Raw genomic sequence first — 20,025 nt, forward strand, 5'->3', positions numbered from 1 at the left:
CCCTGGCTGGGAATGGGAGGGAGGAGGGGGCGGAGTTAGGGCGGGGAAGGGGCAGAGTTGGGGCGGGGCAATGGGCGGGGCCAGGGCCCGTGGAGGGTCCTCTTTTTTTATTTATTAGATATGGTAACCCTACCACTGAAGGAAGCCCTGGACCATTTTCTGTCTGTCATGGAACACTTTCTACATGGGAATATCCTTTCCTCGCGGTGTGCAGAATTTTACCTTCACACAGGGCTGGCTCCAGCATTTTTGCTGCCCCAAGCAGCGAGGGGGGGGGAAAAAAGCCACTATCGGCACTTCTGCCGCCGCCGCTTCATTCTCCAGCAGCAATTCGGCGGCAGGTCCTTTCCTCGGAGAGGGACTGCGGGACTTGCCACCGAAGAGCCGGCCGTGCCGCCCCTCTCCGTTGGCCGCCCCAAGCACCTGCTTCCTGCGCTGGTGCCTGGAGCCGGCCCCGCCTTCACACGTCCCTCGAAAACTACAGCATTTTGGCTCTGGGGAAGAAACCTTCATCCAATGTATTGGGGCTTTTCCTACCGGTGGAAACAAGCTAAACACACTCTTATGGATGTGAAGTAACGTTTCTGAGCGGTAGAGCAGATAGATACTGTGCTGTATTAGAGTGGAGCTCAATCTAATAATAGTGTGGAGTCTGCAAACCAGGATTCCATATTTTGATCACTGCAGTTATATCTAAAGATGAGGGCAGAGCCACAAAGTTCAGATCTAGAATGGAAACTTCCCCAAGTCCAGGGGTGTAGAGGTGGGTCGGAACTAGTTACAAAATTAAGATTTTTGTGAAATTCTGATGCTTTAGAGATCAATAATGAAATCCTGGCCCCATTGAAGTTGATGGCATGGGAGTTTTGCCATTGACTTTGATGGGACCAGGATGTCACTCCAGGTTTATTCTCTGAAAAGCTCCCAAAAGTTCCAGTGCTGATCCAAGCTCTCTGAACTTCTTGACTGCTGTCTTGCAAGAATGGGCTTTTTGCTAAGTTTCCGGCCCTTGCTGTTCAGGTTCTGGATAGGAAACCTGGGGAGAAATGCTTAACTGAGCCTTTTGGAACCTCTAGAAATGTCTCTCTTCCTCCCCCTTTCCCCCTTTAGATTAGGTTCCAGAAATGTTCTCATGTTTGTGTGGCAGGTGGAGGTGGACAAGGACCCTTCCCTAATAGGCATATCTGATCTATAGATAGAATGAGGAAAAGTTCTAATTGGGAACAGTCTGGTTCCTTGACTTTGGGGGCAATATTTTCTGGAATGGCAACTGGTATTTATTTTTTGAATTACCTCTTGAAGCTGGAGGTACAAATTCCAGCTCGAGGAGACATACCTGTAGTAGCTCTGATCAAGCAAGCATAGTAAGAGGAGAGTGTATCTGCAGCATTGCAAGCGGAAGAAGGGGCTAGCCTCCCCAGGTATGATCCCATCCAGGACACTAAGCATATTTGAGCAGCTAGCTAGTCCTGCAGTACCCGCCACTTCAGCTCCACTGCTGTTTCTATCTTGATCAGAGCCAGTGTGAGTGTGCTTCCTTGAGCTGGAATTTACACCTCCAGTTCCAAGTATAGACATATCCTTAAAGTAGTGAGGAGAGGTCCCATTGTGCAAGGCACTGTACAAACAGAGTGAGGAAGTGTCCCTGCCCCAAAGAACTTGCAATCTAAATACACAAGATAGATTAAAAAGTGAGAGGGGCAACAGGTGCACAGAGATGGAGTGGCTTTCCCAAGGTTAAACAAAGGGTCAGTGGCAGAATCAGGTGCAGAATACAGGTCTCCTGAATCCCAATCCAGTGCCTCATCTATTAGACCACACAGCCTTCCCTGATAGGCTTGGGAAGCCCACCGATCAGGGCATCTGTTCTGTAGAGATATATGCAAGACACCCAGGCTCCCACTTATTCCAGAATGGAGTATTTATTAAACAGATAAACTCTTTATCTGCCCCTCTTCCCAGTCCTCCCCTCGGATTGCTATCTATTGAACTGGACTCAGCACACACGAAAGAGGTCAGGATGGTAAAGGGATGAGACTGCTCCAAATTAATGGTCCTTGTATTTTAGTTTATACCATGTAGCTTGTAAGGCCTGCCCTTTTGATGACCCTTTTTACCATAAAGGGAATACTGGGGAATTTCTGACATGCTGTGACATATGGAGGAGGTCAGCAGGGTGAGCTAGCATAACTCCCTGCTCCTGGCCTCATGGTAATGAATCTTAGTTTGACTGTACACAGCACGTAGGGCAGAATCAGCCAGCGGACTAGAAAGTGCTTAGCAGAGGGTAACTGTAGCCAAACCCCCACCCCAAACTCTTAAATTTCTGAAGAGGCTTCATAAGTCAATAGGACAACTCCAACCTTTCATGGCATTAAGAGAAAGACAAACATGAGAAGGGTTTTTATTTTTCTGCTAAGCATCTCTCAAGACTCTGTGTGGTTCCCAGGCCTTGATAGCAGCCCATTGGGACAAACTGAGAAAAATGAATAGGGAAGTTAAGTGATGGAAGCCTATCTCTGTACAGGTTAGAAGTTGGTCAGTATTTTAATGCTGTGCCTTACTTCTCCCAGCTGCTTGTCTTTTGTGGACTTCTGTTCAGGTGAATGTGGCAGAAAGTTCAGGTCCTATGTGCTGTATGGTGGTAGATACTTCTGCGGTCTACAACATCCTCTGTCTTCCCCTGCAAGAGGGCAGAAGCATCAAGAGCCCTGCAGAAGTGCAGAGCTACATTGCTGACTCATCCAGGCACCCTGACCAGATGGATCTCATTTGCTCCAGTTCATCAAAGATAAAAAGGCTGAGCCTCTCTCCTCCTTTCTGAAGGGAGAGGAAGAGGATTCAACAGGCAGGTCTGAAAGGGGAAGTCCTGGGAATAGCTGGCACGGGAGGGAATGAGGGCCAAACTTATGTGCACTGTTTTGAATTACAGCCTTGCTTTCAGGGCTTCATGGTGCTAAGATAATGTGGGAGTTGAATAAAGGGTAACTGAAATTGACGAAAAGCCCCGCAAAGGGTTATCTTGTATTGGATGACAGGTCCAAAGAGATTCCCACAGCCAGTTGAGTTGCACCTAAATGGATCTCTCCTCTGTCTGCCCCTCTTTCATCTGCTCACGGTAATGACAGAGTAACTGCCAGGATTCATCCAGAGAGCAAGCATGCATTCAGCTGAATGTGGTGCAGTGTCCCTCTGTGTTATGTGATGTCATTGTGAGATAGTGATAAGTCAAAAATGGAATGAGGCTTTCTATTTAACTTTCTTTCTGGAACAGAGGGACTTTCTTTTGACTTTCCGCCAGAAGCCAACAGGGATCAGAAAGACTGTTTGGAGCAATTGGCAGGGCTGTGAGTCCAGACACTCGCAAACCTGTTTGGGGTTGGATTACCAAGGGGTGTTTAGTCAGCATTAAGATGTATTGCAAGAGCTGGGCTGGAAAACTAGCCAGAGCAAACCTTCTTGTGAGGTGTTGGACACCTGCATGTATGGCTGCTGCTTCCTTCTGGTATTTCAGCAATGCTGGTCCCAGCCAGAAGGCAGAAGTAGGGGAAATGTAGTCACATGATTCACAAGAGTTCTGAGTTTGGTTCCGAAGAAGGGTCAATAGCAGGGGGATTGGGAGAGTCTCTCAGAGCAGGTTTTACATCCCTAATATCTACCCATTTCCCTGCCTGGGCAAAATGTTGTGCTTGGATTTGTGTGCTCCCAGATCCTACATTCCCAAGGTCCTCATAAAGAGAGCTGGATATCAGAGTGTAGACCTGCTATGGGGATCTGAGTGTAACTCTCACTCCCTTGGCCTAAAGCACAAAAGGTGGCAGGCCTGCTGTCTTTGGCTTTCCCCTGGCACAGTCATTTACATTAGTCACTGTGAAGTCCGTGCAAAATGCACTGGCGTAAATGACGACACAAAGTGCAGGACAGTGGTGAATTGGACCCCATATAAGTGAGTGGGGAATCCTAGTTCAATGAATGTAAAACGCTACCAAATCACAATTCATAGTGTTTTGTCTCCGCAATGCCCAGGTTCAAGGCAATGCAAAATCCTACATCTTAGGATCTTTATGCCTTTCCAAATACACTGGCCATGGGGTCAGCCAGGGAGCTGGAGGGCTAAATGAAAGCTGAGCACAGCCAGTCTCTACAGGGGGAAAAAGGGGGATTCATGCATACATTAAACCCTATATGGCTAACTGTACCCTTTTAAAAAAGATTCTGTCTTAATGAAGCGAACGCAGCTGCTGCACCGGCGACATCTAAATTGTTCCTTTGGTCCTGTCACTTTCTGCAGAAAATTCTCCTTTATTTCTGTTTTAATTTTCCCTTTTTTATCGCGTGCATAAAATAACACTAATGACAATCTGCAGCGTCTGGGAGTGAGTGACAGCTGAAATAAGAGAAATGACTAATCGTGCCTCCTGCAGCCCTGTCACATGGAGATTAAATGAGCCCTTTTTTTCCTTCCCCCCTCAATGAGAATCATAGGCATTTGAATAATAATATTATAGTCTCCATTAGGATGACAGTGGGGGAAAAAAAATCAGCTCAGACCCATGATTATGCCTTCAATCTAATAATTATTTAAATACCAGATAACTCCTTTCAGTCTAAGTGAAGCCTTTCAGATGCCCGAGTTTATATTGTGTCCCTGAATTTACTCTCCCTTTCACTTTGTATTGCCAAGTGGATCCCAGATTGCTTTTAAGGTCACATTTTAGACTAAATTATACCCTGCTCACAAAAACAAAAAAGGCATCAAATAGTATTAAGGATCCGAGTTACACTCGCCCAAGCACGCCCGTTTTCCCCGCACGAGCATCCAACTCAGTGTTTAACTCTTCCAGCTGTGAATAGCTGCCCTCAGACCTCTCCACTGGCTCCTGATTGAACTGAAAATTGCCCTCCTTGGGTTTTGAAGCTCTCTGTGCCACAAAGCCTGTCTTATCTCTACTGCACTCCACACAGGCCCCCTGTCTGTGCCTTCACACAATCTCATCATCCCTGGTGCCGGATCCACTTTCTCTGATGCATCAGGCCTCAGGGATAACCTCCTTGTATACTGGTACTCTTTAAATCTCCCCTGAAAGTGTACCTCCTTCTCTTTAATATTTCTCTCTCTAGGTTAATATTCATGGTAGTTTTGCAAAACCCATTGAGAATGTCGTAGTTGTGAAAGGCACTTTGCAAAATAAGGCACAGCATAGAGCTGGCCAGACCACGACAATTCTGGTTTACAAAAAACGTTGACATTTGTTTTCGTTCCTGGTTGTAATGCAAACAGAACTTTTCAAAGGGTTCTATGAAACAAAATTGCTTTCCTTCCAACAAGGAACAAAAATACATTTCAAAACCATTAAACATTGTGCATCATGAAACTGTTATTTTCCAGCCTTGTTCTGCATAGTGCATTTTCTGATCAAAAAGGCTAGATTTTCATGCACGCTCTTTCTCTCTCTACGTCCTTTTTCATCAAAATCGATTGTGTTTTTGGAAAACACTTCAGCTTTGACAAAAAGGCTTTTTTTTCTTTTTTGACAAACATTTCATCAAAAAGTTTCTCACCAGCTCTCATACGTTGGCAATAAAGTGACGATCGGGAGGATGTGGTCCCCTTCCCTCTCTGATTGGTGGCTGTCAGGTATTGGACACCTTGAGCAGGGTTTCCAAAGAAGCCTGAGGGTGCATCTCATCTCACTAGGGGAAAAGGTGTGTTCTCATCATGTGTTAGCCAACACATGGTAACTAATTTGAGGTAACTCCTAGTGAAAACAAGACAGGTTTGTAGTTTGAATATGAGTTAGCAGATAAAAGGAAACCCAAGGCTTCCTCCTACTCTTCACCTCAACCTCCTGGCACATATGAGAATAACCAAGTGCCTTCTCTTTTTGCTAGGATTTCACTGCGTGTGAGCTCACACATACCCTTTTTCATAGGCTTGTCTATACTGAAAACATTGCAGCGGCACAGCACCATCCTCCACTTCCCTGAGAGGCAGTAACTGGGGTTGGCAGGAGAATTCTCCTGTTAATCTAGCGCTGTCCACACCGGGGATTAGGTTGGTTTAACTGCGTCGCTCAGAGATGTGGATTTTTCAACCTCCTGAGTGACGTAGTTGGACCAACCTAATTTCCTAGTGTAGACAAGGCCTCGGGGACTTAGGCACACAACTCCCATTGCACGTCAATGGAATTTAGCTGCCAAACTCCCTCCTTGGACAATCGCAGCCCTGGTTCCTTGGTTACTTGAACAATATTGATTTAGTACTCATTTGTTCCCTAGATAAATGTTTATCCTCCTCTGCTCCTTCTGAGAGAGTGATGTTCACAAGAGCACCCGGGGCTAGTAAGGGGGAAGGAGGTAACGGAGTTCCCTTAAGCAAGAATTTCTCATGGCCCGTTCCAATCCAGTGAAATTCTTTCTTTGCTTTCTAGATTTCCATCAGTTTGTGTTCTCTGCCATGGAAAACCCCTTTGCCTTGGTATGGGGTAGAGAGAAGTGGTTTTTGATTGAGCTGTGTTTAGTGTGTGTGGGGGGGGGAGGGGGAAGATCTAATTTGGCCTTTGAGATCATCATTTATGAGAAATCTTCTCTATACAGCAATGACCAGAGTTCCCTTCTGACATGCACTGTTCCAGCTAATAACTCGGTTCTGGCTAGGGGGTATTGGGTTCTGAGATGCCACAATTCAGTGGTTCACTTGGTACATAGGGGACAGGGGGGCGGTTCTTTCTTACACATTAAACTGAGCAAACTGGAGTTATTCCGCAGCCTGCCTGGCTGTTGCTCAGTGGGATCCTTGTACCTGCACATCCGGAATCTGTGTAAATGTTTTCCTTTGTTCCTCCCCTGCGTCCAGTTTCCTGGTATTTCCTTCCGCCTAAAACAACAAGGCAGGACATTCCTAGCCTTCAACGCTGTTGCTAATTTCACATGCAGGCCGCTCGGTGTCTCTTTTCAGGCTGTGCTGTCATCTTATCCAAGAAGAAAGCTGCCCCGAAAGCGTGGCGCTTGCGATCAGGTCATCAGTGTTTACTGCAGGTTATCGGCAACTCTTGTATGCCTGAAGAGCAGTTAGCAGCGTGGAGAGCCTTCCTCAGAGCAGAGACCCGGGAGCCACTTGATTCTGCCCTTTTGAAATGTTCCCAAGCCAGAAAAGGGAGAGTTTTAAAAAAACATTTGCTTGGAAAATTAATGAGAGGAAATGTGCGAGTGAGGCTGATCTGAAAGGTTAGCGGCTGACTCTGCTCTGTTTCCACTCTCTCATTCAAGTTCAATGCAGAGTGACTCCTCTTCTGCCACAGCCTTCCTTACAATATCGGGAGCCACAGCTTCACTTGGAGAGAGACCTCAGATTGCCACAACCAGAGGTAAAAATTAAGAGACCACAAATATGAAGTGGGCATTTCAGGGAAGTATCACTTCGGGCAATTACAGGCTTCTAATTCAGCTACCTCTGCCCTGTCTTATCGCTAACAATGAGATTAGTGATGGCTGTTCGGGGATTGAGTGGCTTATTTACCTTTCAAAAACACCTGTCTCTCTTCCCAAGGTTAGCAAGCAAGTGTCCGTTCAGTGACACTCGCTTGTGAGTGGTACATTTTTGGGAGCGTTAGCAAATTAAATACTGAAAACCATATCAGAGTCAATCAAATCTTCATTTGCCTGCAAGTGAGAGGTGCTGAATTGGGGAGCTCTGGAGAGTAAAGTCCTGTCTTTATTCATAGCACAGGCAATAGTAGTGCAAGCTCTCTTACTCTGAAGTGGGGGAGACCACGTATGAGAGACAGAGGAATTCAGTCCGTGGTTTCTAAGGCCTTGTAATGATGATTTCTCTTGCATCAGTGTAACTGTACTAGTGCAAAGCCCTGGTGTAGACGCCCAGCATTGGTATAAACGGTGGTTTACATGACTACACCTCACCCCTATGCTGCCTTAGTGCAAGTTACAATTCACACCAATACAGCGTGTCGATACTAGGGGAACTGCACTGTTTTAACTGCATTTGTTGTAGTCTGACACTGATGCCAAACACCCAGAGTAGCAAAGACTTAACACTGCTTACTAATGGAACAGGCAATTTTACCACAGACTGCAAAATGGACTCTTTCTCCTGAGGGTGATTCAATAAACCAAAGCCTGAAATGCTAAGCTGGAGACGAGCACGTCTTGCACTGGGATAGTGTGATAAGATTGGTTGCTGCAATCATCCTGTCCTCAGATTTGTAAAGGATGGAGAATTATGCACTTTGGGCCTTTTCTCCAAACTGAGCTGCTGTTCCATTTTTAGCCATTTAGATTGCTACGGTAATGGGCAGTATCAAATCTCCTAAGATGTGCTTTGAATTAGCCAATTAGACATTCACATACGCCATTTAGACAACTTGAAAATGTTTCATCTTTCCAAATCCCAGCTCTGGTTTGGAGACAGCATTGGTCTAGTGCGTAAAGGAGCAAACCAAAGAGGTAGGACACCAGGATTTTGTCCCCCTTTCTATCATTGGTTTGTGCAACTCTGGGCAAGTTATTCTCTCTACCTTTGTTTTCTCCCTCTGTAAAATGGGAGAAGGACACTTATACAACTTTGCAAAGGCCGAATAAAGGCCTTGGTGAAATGCAAAACATTCTGTGCTGGAGCCCTTAGAAGAGTTATTCCCAAGCATTGCAACGTGCATTTTAGGCTTTGCTCCTAGTGCCCTAGGGCTCCCTCTTGCTACCTTGGTGATGTGCCTGTGTGCTGGATCTCAGTGCACCCCTGTTTCTGTCTTTTCTTCCCTGTGAGCGCTCTCTGCTCTATCCCGCAGTAAGTCCTGGGCTGCTCCAAATGACTCAAGCCTGCACTGCTGAATGGGAGGTGGTTAGACAATGGATGGTACAGCCAGAATCTTAGCCTGGTAAATTAACAGGGATATTCAAAAAGAGGGTGAAACCTACTTTGGAATGTAGACCTTGCTTGCCGAGGCAGACCCATCCAACACTGCTGTGTCACAGTCCTTAACCATTAGCACTGGTTGGCACTTCACTTCCGGCATCACTTCATTGGCAGTTAGTACCTGGGTTATGTGCACTGACGCTTGCAACTGAATTACAGTGCTTGTTTCAAAGAGTCATTTTGCTGGATCCCAGAGGCTGTTTGTTTTGGGAAAGGGACCAGCACCAAGACAATGTGTAAAGGAATAATGGGGAGCTGGTTCTCCCAGCGGTCAAGTATGGATGTGATTCCCTCCCAAGATATCTCCTGGTGGATTATTTGCTAATACAGTTAGATCTTCCTCTTGAAATCTGCCTTCTAAGTCCTTATGTGGCCCTCATTCCCATAGGATCTGAGAGCACCTCATAATTATTACCAGATGTTATCCTCATAACAATCCTGTGCAGTGGGGAAGCATCACCTCTGGTTTGCCAATTGGGAACTGAGGCACAGAATAAGTGATTTGCCCAGGGACACCCAGGGAGTCTTTGGCAGAGCTGGGATGTGAACACAGGTCTCCTGAGTCCCAGTGCAGTGCAGTGCCCTACGCAATAGACCTTCCTCTCCTGCCATCTGGATCGGTTGTTTATTCCCTGGTGGATCTGGACAATACCTGAAGGGTTTCAGCTCTCAGACACCTCTTCTTTTACACCCCAAATGACCTCCAGCCACCACAAACATGGTGTTCCTGTCTGTTGCTCTTGTGAAACAATTTGCATCAGAAATATGGGGTGATGACACTGAGGCTTTTGTGGAAGATTATGACTGTCTTAAAGCACTAAATCCTGCATTGTGCATTTGGCCCGTTCTGCTGGTGCCTTTTAGCCCGAGAGGTGGCTTAAAACATCAGGTTTGAAATACTTTAGACTCCCTAGCACAACAGGTGCAATCGGATCCCAGCGCAGCTGACTCGGCTCTTCATCCTTCCACGGACGCTACGTTGATTTCCATGCAGTTTGCTGCACAGCCTTGTCTGCACTAGAATTTTTGGGGTTGAAATTTCCAGTTGTTCAGCTCTACCAATGCCACCACCAGCAGGACAGCTGCTGTAAGCTCAGGAGCCAGAGTTTAAGCACCATGCCAGGTAGACTTGCTCCGAGCATGGCTAGGTGACGCTGATGAAAAATCCAGTAGCTAATCTATGCCTTTGTCCCACCATCATCGGAGAAGTATTTGCCTTTTGGAGAAGAGCTTAAAAACTCTATTCTGTATGATTATTTAAAGAACAGATGGTTCTTTTCATGAAAGGAGACTTTTTTCCCCCGGTATCATTGGCCAGAATTTCCCTCCTTCTCCCATCCTATATGTCAGTCCTGTTTTCTTCTGTTCCCAGGTAGAAGGGTAGCCTTGTGACTAAGGCACGGGGGAGGGATAGCTCAGTAGTTTGAGCATTGGCCTGTTAAACTCAGGGTTGTGAGTTCAATTCTTGAGGGGGCCTCCTAGGGATCTGGGGCAAAATTACTACTTGGTCCTGCTAGTGAAGGCAGAGGGCTGGACTCAATGACCTTTCAGGGTCTCTTCCAGTTTAAAAAATTTGGGGGGCAGGATAGTTTAGTGGTTTGAGCATTGGCCTGTTAAACCCAGGGTTGTGAGTTCAATCCTTGAGGGGGCCACTTAGGGAACTGGGGTAAAAATCTGTCTGGGGATTGGTCCTGCTTTGAGCAGGGGATTGGACTAGATGACCTCCTGAGGTCCCTTCCAACCCTGATATTCTAGGACTCAGGAGATCTGGCTTCAATTCCTGCCTGCCCCAGACTCCCTGTGTGACCGTGGACAAGCCACGTAATCTCTCTGGGGAAGATTTGCAAAAGGCAGTTAGATGCAAGTCCAAGTCAGTGGAAGTTGGTGCTTTTGAAAAGCTCCCTCTTTGTGCCTCACATCACCATCTGTAAAATAGAAACGATGCTTCCTTTTTCGATTACAAGCTCTTTGCAGGAGGGACTTGCAGTGGAGCCTCTATCAGCTAACTCGGCATGAATAATAGAGCTAGGAGGTGTGGCGTGTGTAGAACTTTTGAGACCCTTAGGCACAAAAGGTGCTATAGAAGTATAAGGACTCATCTGGTCTCATTTTTAAGGGTCTGTGTCCCACCCTGGGGCTCACGTGGCTGAGGAAGGGGGTGAATGGTCAGGATAGAGCAGAGAAAATAATGTAAGCGTGCGGGGGGAGGGGGGAGTAGAAAGGCTTTTTAAAACAAAAAAAATCCCTCTGCTTCTCTGTGCGGTCCCGGAAGGGTGGATGAAACGCTCTCCGATGTAAGCCTGCATCACGCAGACAGCACTTTCCCAAGGCAAGCCGCCTGTTTCCTAAGGAAATCCCAGCCTTACGGTTCCTAATTCCGCTTGACAGCTGACTGAGTGTATGTGTTAGGGAAGTGGGGGAAGGGATGTCAGGATGGCTCCAGCCCCACCCCACTGTTGTCCCCCAGGCCCAAACTAGACCCCATCAGCTTTGAAATGGTCTTGTTGTCAAGTGTCTGGAGGGAGGGAGCGCTGATGAGGTGTGGAATGATCTCTGCCGCTCAAGGTTGCATTTTGTTCTCCTCAGAAGTCGGCTGCTGCTGAAGGAGTGGGAGACGGATGAGGAGTTAGGGCTGCCCTTCAACAGCCTAAAATGAGGGCGAGGGGAGATTAGGCTGCAGCATCTCTCCCTTTTTGGGAGGCAAGCGCACATGGTCTGTACCGCCAGCCTCCGTTCCTTCTGCTGGGGTGACAGATGGGCACTTCGGAGCCCTCCTCACTCACTGTCTGTGACACTCAGGGTACGTCTACGCTGCAAAAACAAACCCCCTGCGGCAGCGAGTCTGACCGGGAGTCAACTGACTCAGGCTCACGCTATAGTGCTAAAAATAGCAGTGTAGATGTTCCTGGTCGGGCGTGAGCCCAGGGTCTGAGGACACCCCTCCCTCCCCTTGCTGGGTTTCAGAACTGGAGCCACGTCTACATTATTATTTTTAGCCCTGTAGCAACAGCCCTGCAAGCCCGGCTCCTTTGACCCTGGCTCTGAGATTCGCTGCCACAGGGGGGTGGGGTTTTTGTTTTTGCAGGTAGACATACCCTGAGGTTCCCAAGCGCCTCTGGGCATATCTACACTAGGAGCTGGGGGGTGGCGGGGAGGGAGGGATTCCCAGTTCAAGGAGACATACTTGCACTAGCTTTGATCAAGCTGAAGTGCTAAAAATAGAACGTAGCCCTGGCAGGAGGATCAGTGGGAGGGGCTAGCTGCCCCGTAGATGTACCCATCCTAGGCCCGAGGCACATATTTGGGGCAGCTAGCCTCTTCTCTTGCCACCACAGCTATGCTCTGTGTTTAGCACACTTGCTTGATCAGAGCTAGCATGGGTATGTCTCCGGGAGCTGGGAATCAACCCACCCCGCCCAGCTCAAAAGGCAGACATACCCCTTGATGCTTGAAAATGGGACTTCTAGTTATTTTGGGCAATGTTACCCCCATCATCTCACTGCAGCTGCACCACTGCACAAAGGGAAGGAGCGAGGGCTCTCAAGTTGCCCCTTCGTGCTGTAATGCCCTAGCGGTTAGCGTCTGACACCTTATCCCCTTCTCAGTCCCTCCTTAGAACCTACCTCTGCTGGGATCACTCCTGTCTGGTACTGGTTGGAGGGCTTCTGCTTTTCTGTACAGCTGTACTCACTCTACTGCTGCATCAGTCTCCCAATCCGCACCCCCATTTGTCTGTTGCTTCCTGTCGGACACTCAAACTGTAAACTCTCTGGGCAGCGTTGTCGGTGGCTCTGTCTGCTGCACATGTGGACATCACCACGTTAGCTTTGCTCTGGCTAGCTCCAGCATCAGTAGCAGTGAAGCGACAGCACCATGGACTTTGGCACAGGCTAGCTGTCGAAGAACCAGTCCTAGGGTCTCGGTGGAGTTTTGGACAGGCTGGGCTTCGCTGCAGTTGATACCCATGCTAACTCGGGTACATCTACACAAGCTGTAAGTGCACTTCCGGTTGCAGTGCAAACGTACCCTTTCTTACGTCTGTCCAGTGCCTTCACCGGTGGGGTATAGAGCCTTGACTATGGTTTCTAGGCTCTATCATAATACAATTAATTAAAACTAATGAGCCAGAAGTGCTGAAGTGCCAAGATAGGCTGTTGCCATAGTACTTTGGGCATGACCAAGAATCCTGGAAGCCTTGCATGAACTGCCCTGCAGACTCAAGTGGTTTGGAAAATTAAGATAAACTTCAGAGAAGCATCTGAATTTCCAGGTTTCAGAGTAACAGCCGTGTTAGTCTGTATCCGCACAAAGAAGAACAGGAGTACTTGTGGCACCTTAGAGACTAACAAATTTATTAGAGCATAAACTTTCGTGGACTACAGCCCACTTCTTCGGATGCATATAGCTTGATGCATGAATTTCCAGGGGGGCTCATCTGAATCCAGTCCACATCCTGAATCTGGTGAGGCTAGAGTGTCACTAGGGCATGCCATGTGGCATGCTACTGTTGATTCACTCTTCAGTTATTCATGCAGCCAAAACATACCCTGTTCCAGCAGCAGCAACCCCACCACTGCTCCCTTCTCACAGCTACTCGAATGACAGCAGTAGCTGCAGAGTAGAAACCTCTTTCCCTTGTCCACGGCCAAGGAGAGCTTTTGAAAGCAGAGGATAAGTGGAAGTCCTGAACACTCTCTGCCAACCTGTGCTTTTTCAGGCAGGTTCTGAGCAGCTGATGACCAGCATTCAGATCAAAAGGAGACAAAGGGAGGAAAGTCGGTCGGGGGGGGGGGAAGGAGTTGCATGGTTCCTCTCAGCTCCTGTCTGTCACAGCGAATCAGGCACTGCCCTGCTGACACTAAAGAGCCAAGACTGACCTCAATCAGGTTGAGTCTCAGCTCTAGGGGAGTACAAGGGGAGAAGGAGGAGAAAACTCAGTGACGCTGAGCACTTTGCTGCTGGGAGAATTCCAGGCTCTCATCTAGTATGATCATCTAGGTACAGAGAGGGGCTGGGAGCCAGGATTGCTAGGTTCTGTTCCTGGCTCTACCACAGCCCGACTGTGTGGCCTTGGTCAAGTCCCCTAACTTTCCTGTGCTTTAGGTTCCCTGCTGGTAAAATGGGGATTGCAAGTTTTCTTCACAATGGGTTGTGAAACTTAAACAAGAGGTGCACAAGTGGGCTGGAGAAAGGCAGATTTTTTTTTTTCAGTTTCCCATTTTGAGTGACACTCAGGGTGGAAGGAAGGGGAGTGGGCCAAATTCAGAAGGATGAGAAGAGGCAGCTCATGCCATCTCTAGAAAGCAGGAGTGATGGGGGAGGAGACTGGCTGAGATCCTAAATTGTCATGCCCCTTTTAGCAGCAAGTGGATATTTGCTTGTGCCAGCCCAGGTTCTGTGCTCATAGCCCTGCCTATCCCAGCAGCGGTAGCTAGCTTTGGCAAAGAGGCATGTGCTCCTTCCTCTGTGCAGACGGTGACCAATCCCACTGATGCAAGGAAGGGTTCTCCCTGCTCTTTCCTTGCTCAGATACAGGTGGTTTGGGGAGCTCTCACTTCCTAACAGCTTTGGTTGGCTGGTTTTGGAGGGACGATGGAGATCATAGTGTCCTCTCTGTAGTTCCTTTCTGCTTTAGAACTTCCCCATCTAGTTGCCCCAGGATGGAGTCTAGAGTTCACCTTTCCCCATCCCTCTGGAGTCTCTCTCTCTTCCTCCCACTCCTCCTCCTACAGTTTACCCCTCAGCCAGGGGGGCAGGGCGAAACATCAATGCCTCTGCCTGAATACTGCGGTGATGAGGCAGCTTCAGGGTAGGTGGACAGATACCACCTTGCAAAGTGTCACCTCCTTCCCAGACTCTGCTTCCTCTGCCTCACTGACTTGGTTTCACAGGTCCCGTTGATCACAGGTCCTGTTCAGACTGGAGTTTCTCAAGTACATGCTTTAGGGCAGGGCTGATCTTGGAGCATGGGTGCTTTTGTGGACTTTCAAGTAACCTCATCAACTCAAAGTCTGATGTTCTACATGCACGGCTAGTAGCTCTACAGGACCAGGTTCTTGGATAGCTGCAGGTGGCCATCCAAATACATGGGATCTTGCTGTGGTCTGGCTCCTCTGGCTTGTCGCCTAGATTTTGCCCATGAATCACAAGGTAGAGTAACTGCATTGGGAATGGGAAGGATTCTTGCATCATCTCTTGCCACCTGCATTTTATAAAGAAACAGAAAATCAAACGTGGAAGCCTCCACGTTTTGTTGCTGCTTCCCAGAAAGTGCCCTGGAAATGAAGGGCTCTCCTCTCACCTGCCTCTTCCCTTGATCCCACTCCCATGTGAATACTCTTTCCAGCCAGCTCTTTTCCCTGAGGCCATGGGGATTTTTTGCACTGAGCTGATGACTGCAACACTTTTAATGGTATTGATAACGGGAAGGGAAATTTTAGGGACTATCAACTGCTTTCTCCAAATACACATCTTCCATGTAAGGTCCCTTGCTTTCTTTCATGTCTCACCCAAACAGATTTTGGCCAGAGCTCTTTGATTGGAGGCAGGCCTTCAGCTACGTGTCCATATAGATGAAAGAAGACCTTTGATGTTCCATGGGATTCTGTATTTATGACCTCCACCCAGAGTACACAAGCAGTTTACTATCTAGTGGATGTTTTGGACAAGACCTTGCACCCCAAAGTCCTGTCTCCTCTGCATAGGCTTTAAAGATCCCAGGATTAATTTCACAAGTGTAGGGAGTTTGTGCAAATCTCCTATGTCAATATTAATTCACCCAGCTACCATACCCCTCCAGCCCAGAAGCAGGTGGCTGCGTTTCAGTGGTGGGTGAAGTAATCCTTGGAAAGGCTGCTTTGGGATCCTTCAGGCTCAAAGGCAGCAGGGTACATAGACCTCTGCAGTGGTGAGAGGCAGAGAGGAGGCACTGTTATAAGCACGGAAAGCGTTGTTGTATAAATGCAAGTTGTACTTGTCTGCATGAAACTTTAACCTTCATCATTAATTACAATTAGACAGGATTTATAGGCAAAAAACACTTCTTACTTACCCCTCGCCTACAGTCATATACCCAGTAGGAAAAGTGCCTTCAGCCAAGATTTAGATTGATGGTTGGGTGCATGAACTGTGGAATCTTTGTCCCAGGGCTGAGGTTGATTATCTCCTCCTGCACTCCGTGAACGCAGGCACCGAGCCCATTATAAACAGTTAAACCACGTAACAAATTAATGCACAGCGGCAAAATCGAGTGGCAAAACATGGAGCCTGACCGGTTTTCCAATAAGTTAGGAACCCTGCTTAATGCTGGCTGGGCTTAGAGATGTCCTTGCTTTATTTCAAGGACTGTATAACTAAAAAGTCTCTCTTGAATTGTGTCTACAGGGCACTCTCTGGATTTAATCCTTTGCTTTGTGTGTATTTTTTTTCCCCTCTCCAGAACCATGTGAAGAACCTCGCCAGGGCAAGGGACACATACAGGGAGCTTGGAAGTTCACCCTCCCCTTTCTCTTCTCCTCTGCCCCAGGATGGATCAGAGGAAGAACTGGCCTCGGATGCTGGACTCCGATGGCTGGTCAGCAGCTGTGGTTTTTCTCTTTTTGGTCTCACTTTCCCGGAACGCAGCCAGTACTGCCCTGTTCAACACCTTCCACTCAGAGAACCGCGACTGGACTTTCAACCACCTGACCGTCCATCAGGGCACCGGGGCAGTCTACATTGGAGCCATCAACCGGGTTTACAAGCTCTCAGGTAACTTGACCATCCTGGTGGCTCACAAGACCGGCCCGGAGGAGGACAACAAGTCCTGCTACCCGCCCCTCATTGTCCAGCCTTGCAGTGAGATCCTCACCCTCACCAACAACGTTAACAAGCTGTTGATCATTGACTACTCAGAGAACCGGCTGCTGGCCTGCGGGAGCCTCTACCAGGGCGTCTGTAAGCTGCTGCGGCTGGACGACCTCTTTATCCTGGTGGAGCCATCCCACAAGAAGGAGCACTACCTCTCTAGCGTCAACAAGACAGGCACCATGTATGGGGTGATCGTGCGCTCCGACGGCGAGGACGGCAAGCTCTTCATCGGCACTGCAGTGGATGGCAAGCAGGATTACTTCCCCACCCTCTCTAGCCGCAAGCTGCCGCGGGACCCGGAGTCATCAGCCATGTTGGATTACGAGCTCCACAGCGACTTTGTCTCATCGCTCATCAAGATCCCCTCGGACACGCTGGCCCTGGTCTCACACTTCGACATCTTCTATATCTACGGGTTCGCCAGCAGCAATTTTGTCTACTTCCTGACGGTGCAACCGGAGACCCCCGAGGGAGTCTCCATCAACTCGGCCAATGACCTTTTCTACACGTCCCGCATCGTCCGCCTCTGTAAGAATGACCCCAAGTTTCACTCCTACGTCTCGCTGCCCTTTGGCTGCATCAAGGGGGATGTGGAGTACCGCCTCCTGCAAGCGGCTTATCTCTCCAAGCCAGGGGACGTGCTGGCCAATGCCCTCAACATCACAGCCCAGGATGACATTCTTTTTGCCATCTTCTCCAAGGGGCAGAAGCAGTATCACCAGCCTCCTGATGACTCGGCTCTTTGTGTTTTCCCCATCCGCACCATCAACAGCCAGATCAAGGAGCGCCTGCAATCCTGTTACCAGGGGGAAGGCAACTTGGAGCTCAACTGGCTCCTGGGGAAGGATGTCCAGTGCACCAAAGCAGTAAGGATGGTTGTAGTACATTGCCACTATTGCTCTGGAGAAATCAATCTCACTCCTAACACCATTTTGGTAGGGAAGAATGGTCTTGGGGTGGAGACATTGGACTGGAATTTGGGAAACCTGGATTCAATTCCTGGCCCTGCCACAGACGCCCTGAGTCAGCTTAGGGAAGTTACTTGATCTTTCTGTTCCTCGGTTTCCCCAAATACCAAACAGGGATAATAATCCTCCTTACTTCAGATTGTGAGAATTAAATCCTTAATGTTGTGAGATGATTAGGGTGCGAAGGGCCACAGAAGTAGCTAGGTAGACAGATTAAAAAGTCACAGCTTGTTAGAAGCATTCTGCTATTTCCAGCTGCCCATTCTGATTCCAAAATCAGACTAACCCAAAGCCTCTCTCTCCCAGCCTGCAGCAGGAAAGTATAGTGCAAACACAACTAACCAGGTGAATGCAAATGGAAGTTGCACACTCTGTGCTGTTACTTTGCTAGTTCAGATCTTGATTTACATACCATACAGATTCCTTTTGAGCCATCTCAATCCCTGGAAACTCCTTTCACCATAACATATTCAGTTTGGCTTCCAACTCTCGGGTACCAAGAAAAAATGTGAGCTAAATGAGGACAGAGAGGGAATTTTGGGGCAACAGGTGAGTGGATAGTGCGGAAGATGGCCACGAGACACTGAGCTTTTCAGATCTAACCTGCTGAAATTAATGCAGCCAATAGTGATTCAAAGGCATTTGGTAGCTATTCAGCGGCTCCTCTGGGAGATGAGTTGGTGAATTGCAATCCCAATCCTAGTTGGTAGATGTCCACATCACAAACGGCACTAATTAGCATTAATTCCATTTTGGGCAGGCTCAGCAAAGTGATCAATTAGCAATACTTAGCTATAATATGGAGTCTTTCATTTCATTGGTCTCAGAGTGTTTTATAAGCATCCTTATCCCCATTTTACAGAGGGGAAACTGAGGCAGAGTGAGGGGACACCACAAGTCAGTGGCAGAGCTGGGAATAAAGGCTAGGGCTCTTGACTCCCAGTCCAGTTCTCTATCTGCTAGACCTGTTGTTTTCAACCTGGGGATCTGAAAACTATGTCTAAGGGGTCCACGAAACGTTGTCATTACCGTAGAACAGTGGTTTTCAACCTCTGGTCCGCGGGCCCCTGGACGTCCACAGATTATGTCTAAGATTTTGCAAAGGAGAGATCTCCATTCAAAATTTTGTAGGGGTCCTCAAATGAAAAAAGGTTGAAAACATTGTGCTAGACCATGCTGTATTGAAAGCAGAACATAGGTACTAAACAGCCCTTTAGATCAGATAGGGGCATTCAAAGGATGGGACAGGGTTGGCCAGGAGTATGGAAACTCTGCATTGCCAGGGTCCATTCCATGGGGGGGCATTGATAAATACTGTCCCTCTTAAGAACAGCCAGTCTGGCTGGCACCTTGCACCAGCATCCTATTCACTCGGGGAATGTAACGAGGAGATCCGGAGTGTTAAATCTGTCATGAAGTCAGGCTGTTTGCACAGGAGGGAGGTGGCTGCTTCCCTAAAGAAATGAGTAGCTGAGAGGAAATGGCAGCTTCCTTTCTATGCTCAGAGGGCAGAGGTAGAGAGCAAACACCTGCACTTCCTGTGGCTGACCCATTGCAGGCTCATTGCCAGTGGAAGGCAATCGCTGGCCCCAGCCATGTGACTCTCTGCTGACCCGTCTGCGTGACACTGGGTCATTTCGGGAAGTGGGATGGGGGGAGGAGAGAACAGCAGATTCCTTTTATGAATGGATTTGACAGTCCAGTGCAGTGTGAGCAAGGCTGCTGGAGCACATCCTGGGGCCAGCGAGGTGGATTAGGGACATATTCCTGTGTGAGTGAGGCTGGGTCAGTTTTCTGTCCTCTTCCTTGGCTCCCTAGGTCAGCCATGCTGTGGAAACGGCCCGCTCAGATCTTCTTGGGGTTTGAGATGGGGAGGAAGAAATGGCTTGTGCTGATGTGCTGTGACCTCTCTGGTTAATGCAGAAGAAGCTTTGAATGATCTTCAGTGCAAGACTCTAGGCAATCTTCCTCCCCTGACGTAGGCCCTTGAAAAGGCAGCTGGTCTGATTTTTTTTTCAGAGATGCTAAGCACCTGGCAGCTCCTGTTTCTTGACTGGGAGCTGCAGGTGATCAGGACCTCCAGAAATCCGACCAAGACTATTTAGAGGGAGGTAAAGTCAGTGGAGGAGAGAGACACAGCGTCAGCTTGGGACATGAATGCACCAGGACAGAATAGGGGGGAGAGGGTTTGGATCTGAGAGGGGAGAGAATCAAGAGAGCTAATGAAACCATTTTCCCCTATGGTTTTCTGTTAATGACATGGTGGGGATTCTCATCAGT

The 20,025-nt window shown here is 48.2% G+C and overlaps 1 protein-coding gene across 2 annotated transcripts in view; it reads left to right on the forward strand.

Moving 5' to 3' along the window:
• Positions 1-20,025, forward strand: part of PLXNA2 (plexin A2) — a 324,134-nt gene that overhangs the window by 24,228 nt on the left and 279,881 nt on the right. For both annotated transcript variants that reach the window (XM_054026508.1, XM_054026509.1), the window contains exon 2: positions 16,368-17,643. In XM_054026508.1, coding sequence (XP_053882483.1) covers positions 16,456-17,643 — 1,188 coding nt within the window. In that variant the 5' untranslated portion in view covers positions 16,368-16,455. The remainder of the gene's footprint in view (positions 1-16,367; positions 17,644-20,025) is intronic.

The sequence above is a fragment of the Malaclemys terrapin genome, chromosome 4 (assembly GCF_027887155.1).
Source record: "Malaclemys terrapin pileata isolate rMalTer1 chromosome 4, rMalTer1.hap1, whole genome shotgun sequence".
Lineage (NCBI taxonomy): Eukaryota > Metazoa > Chordata > Testudines > Emydidae > Malaclemys > Malaclemys terrapin.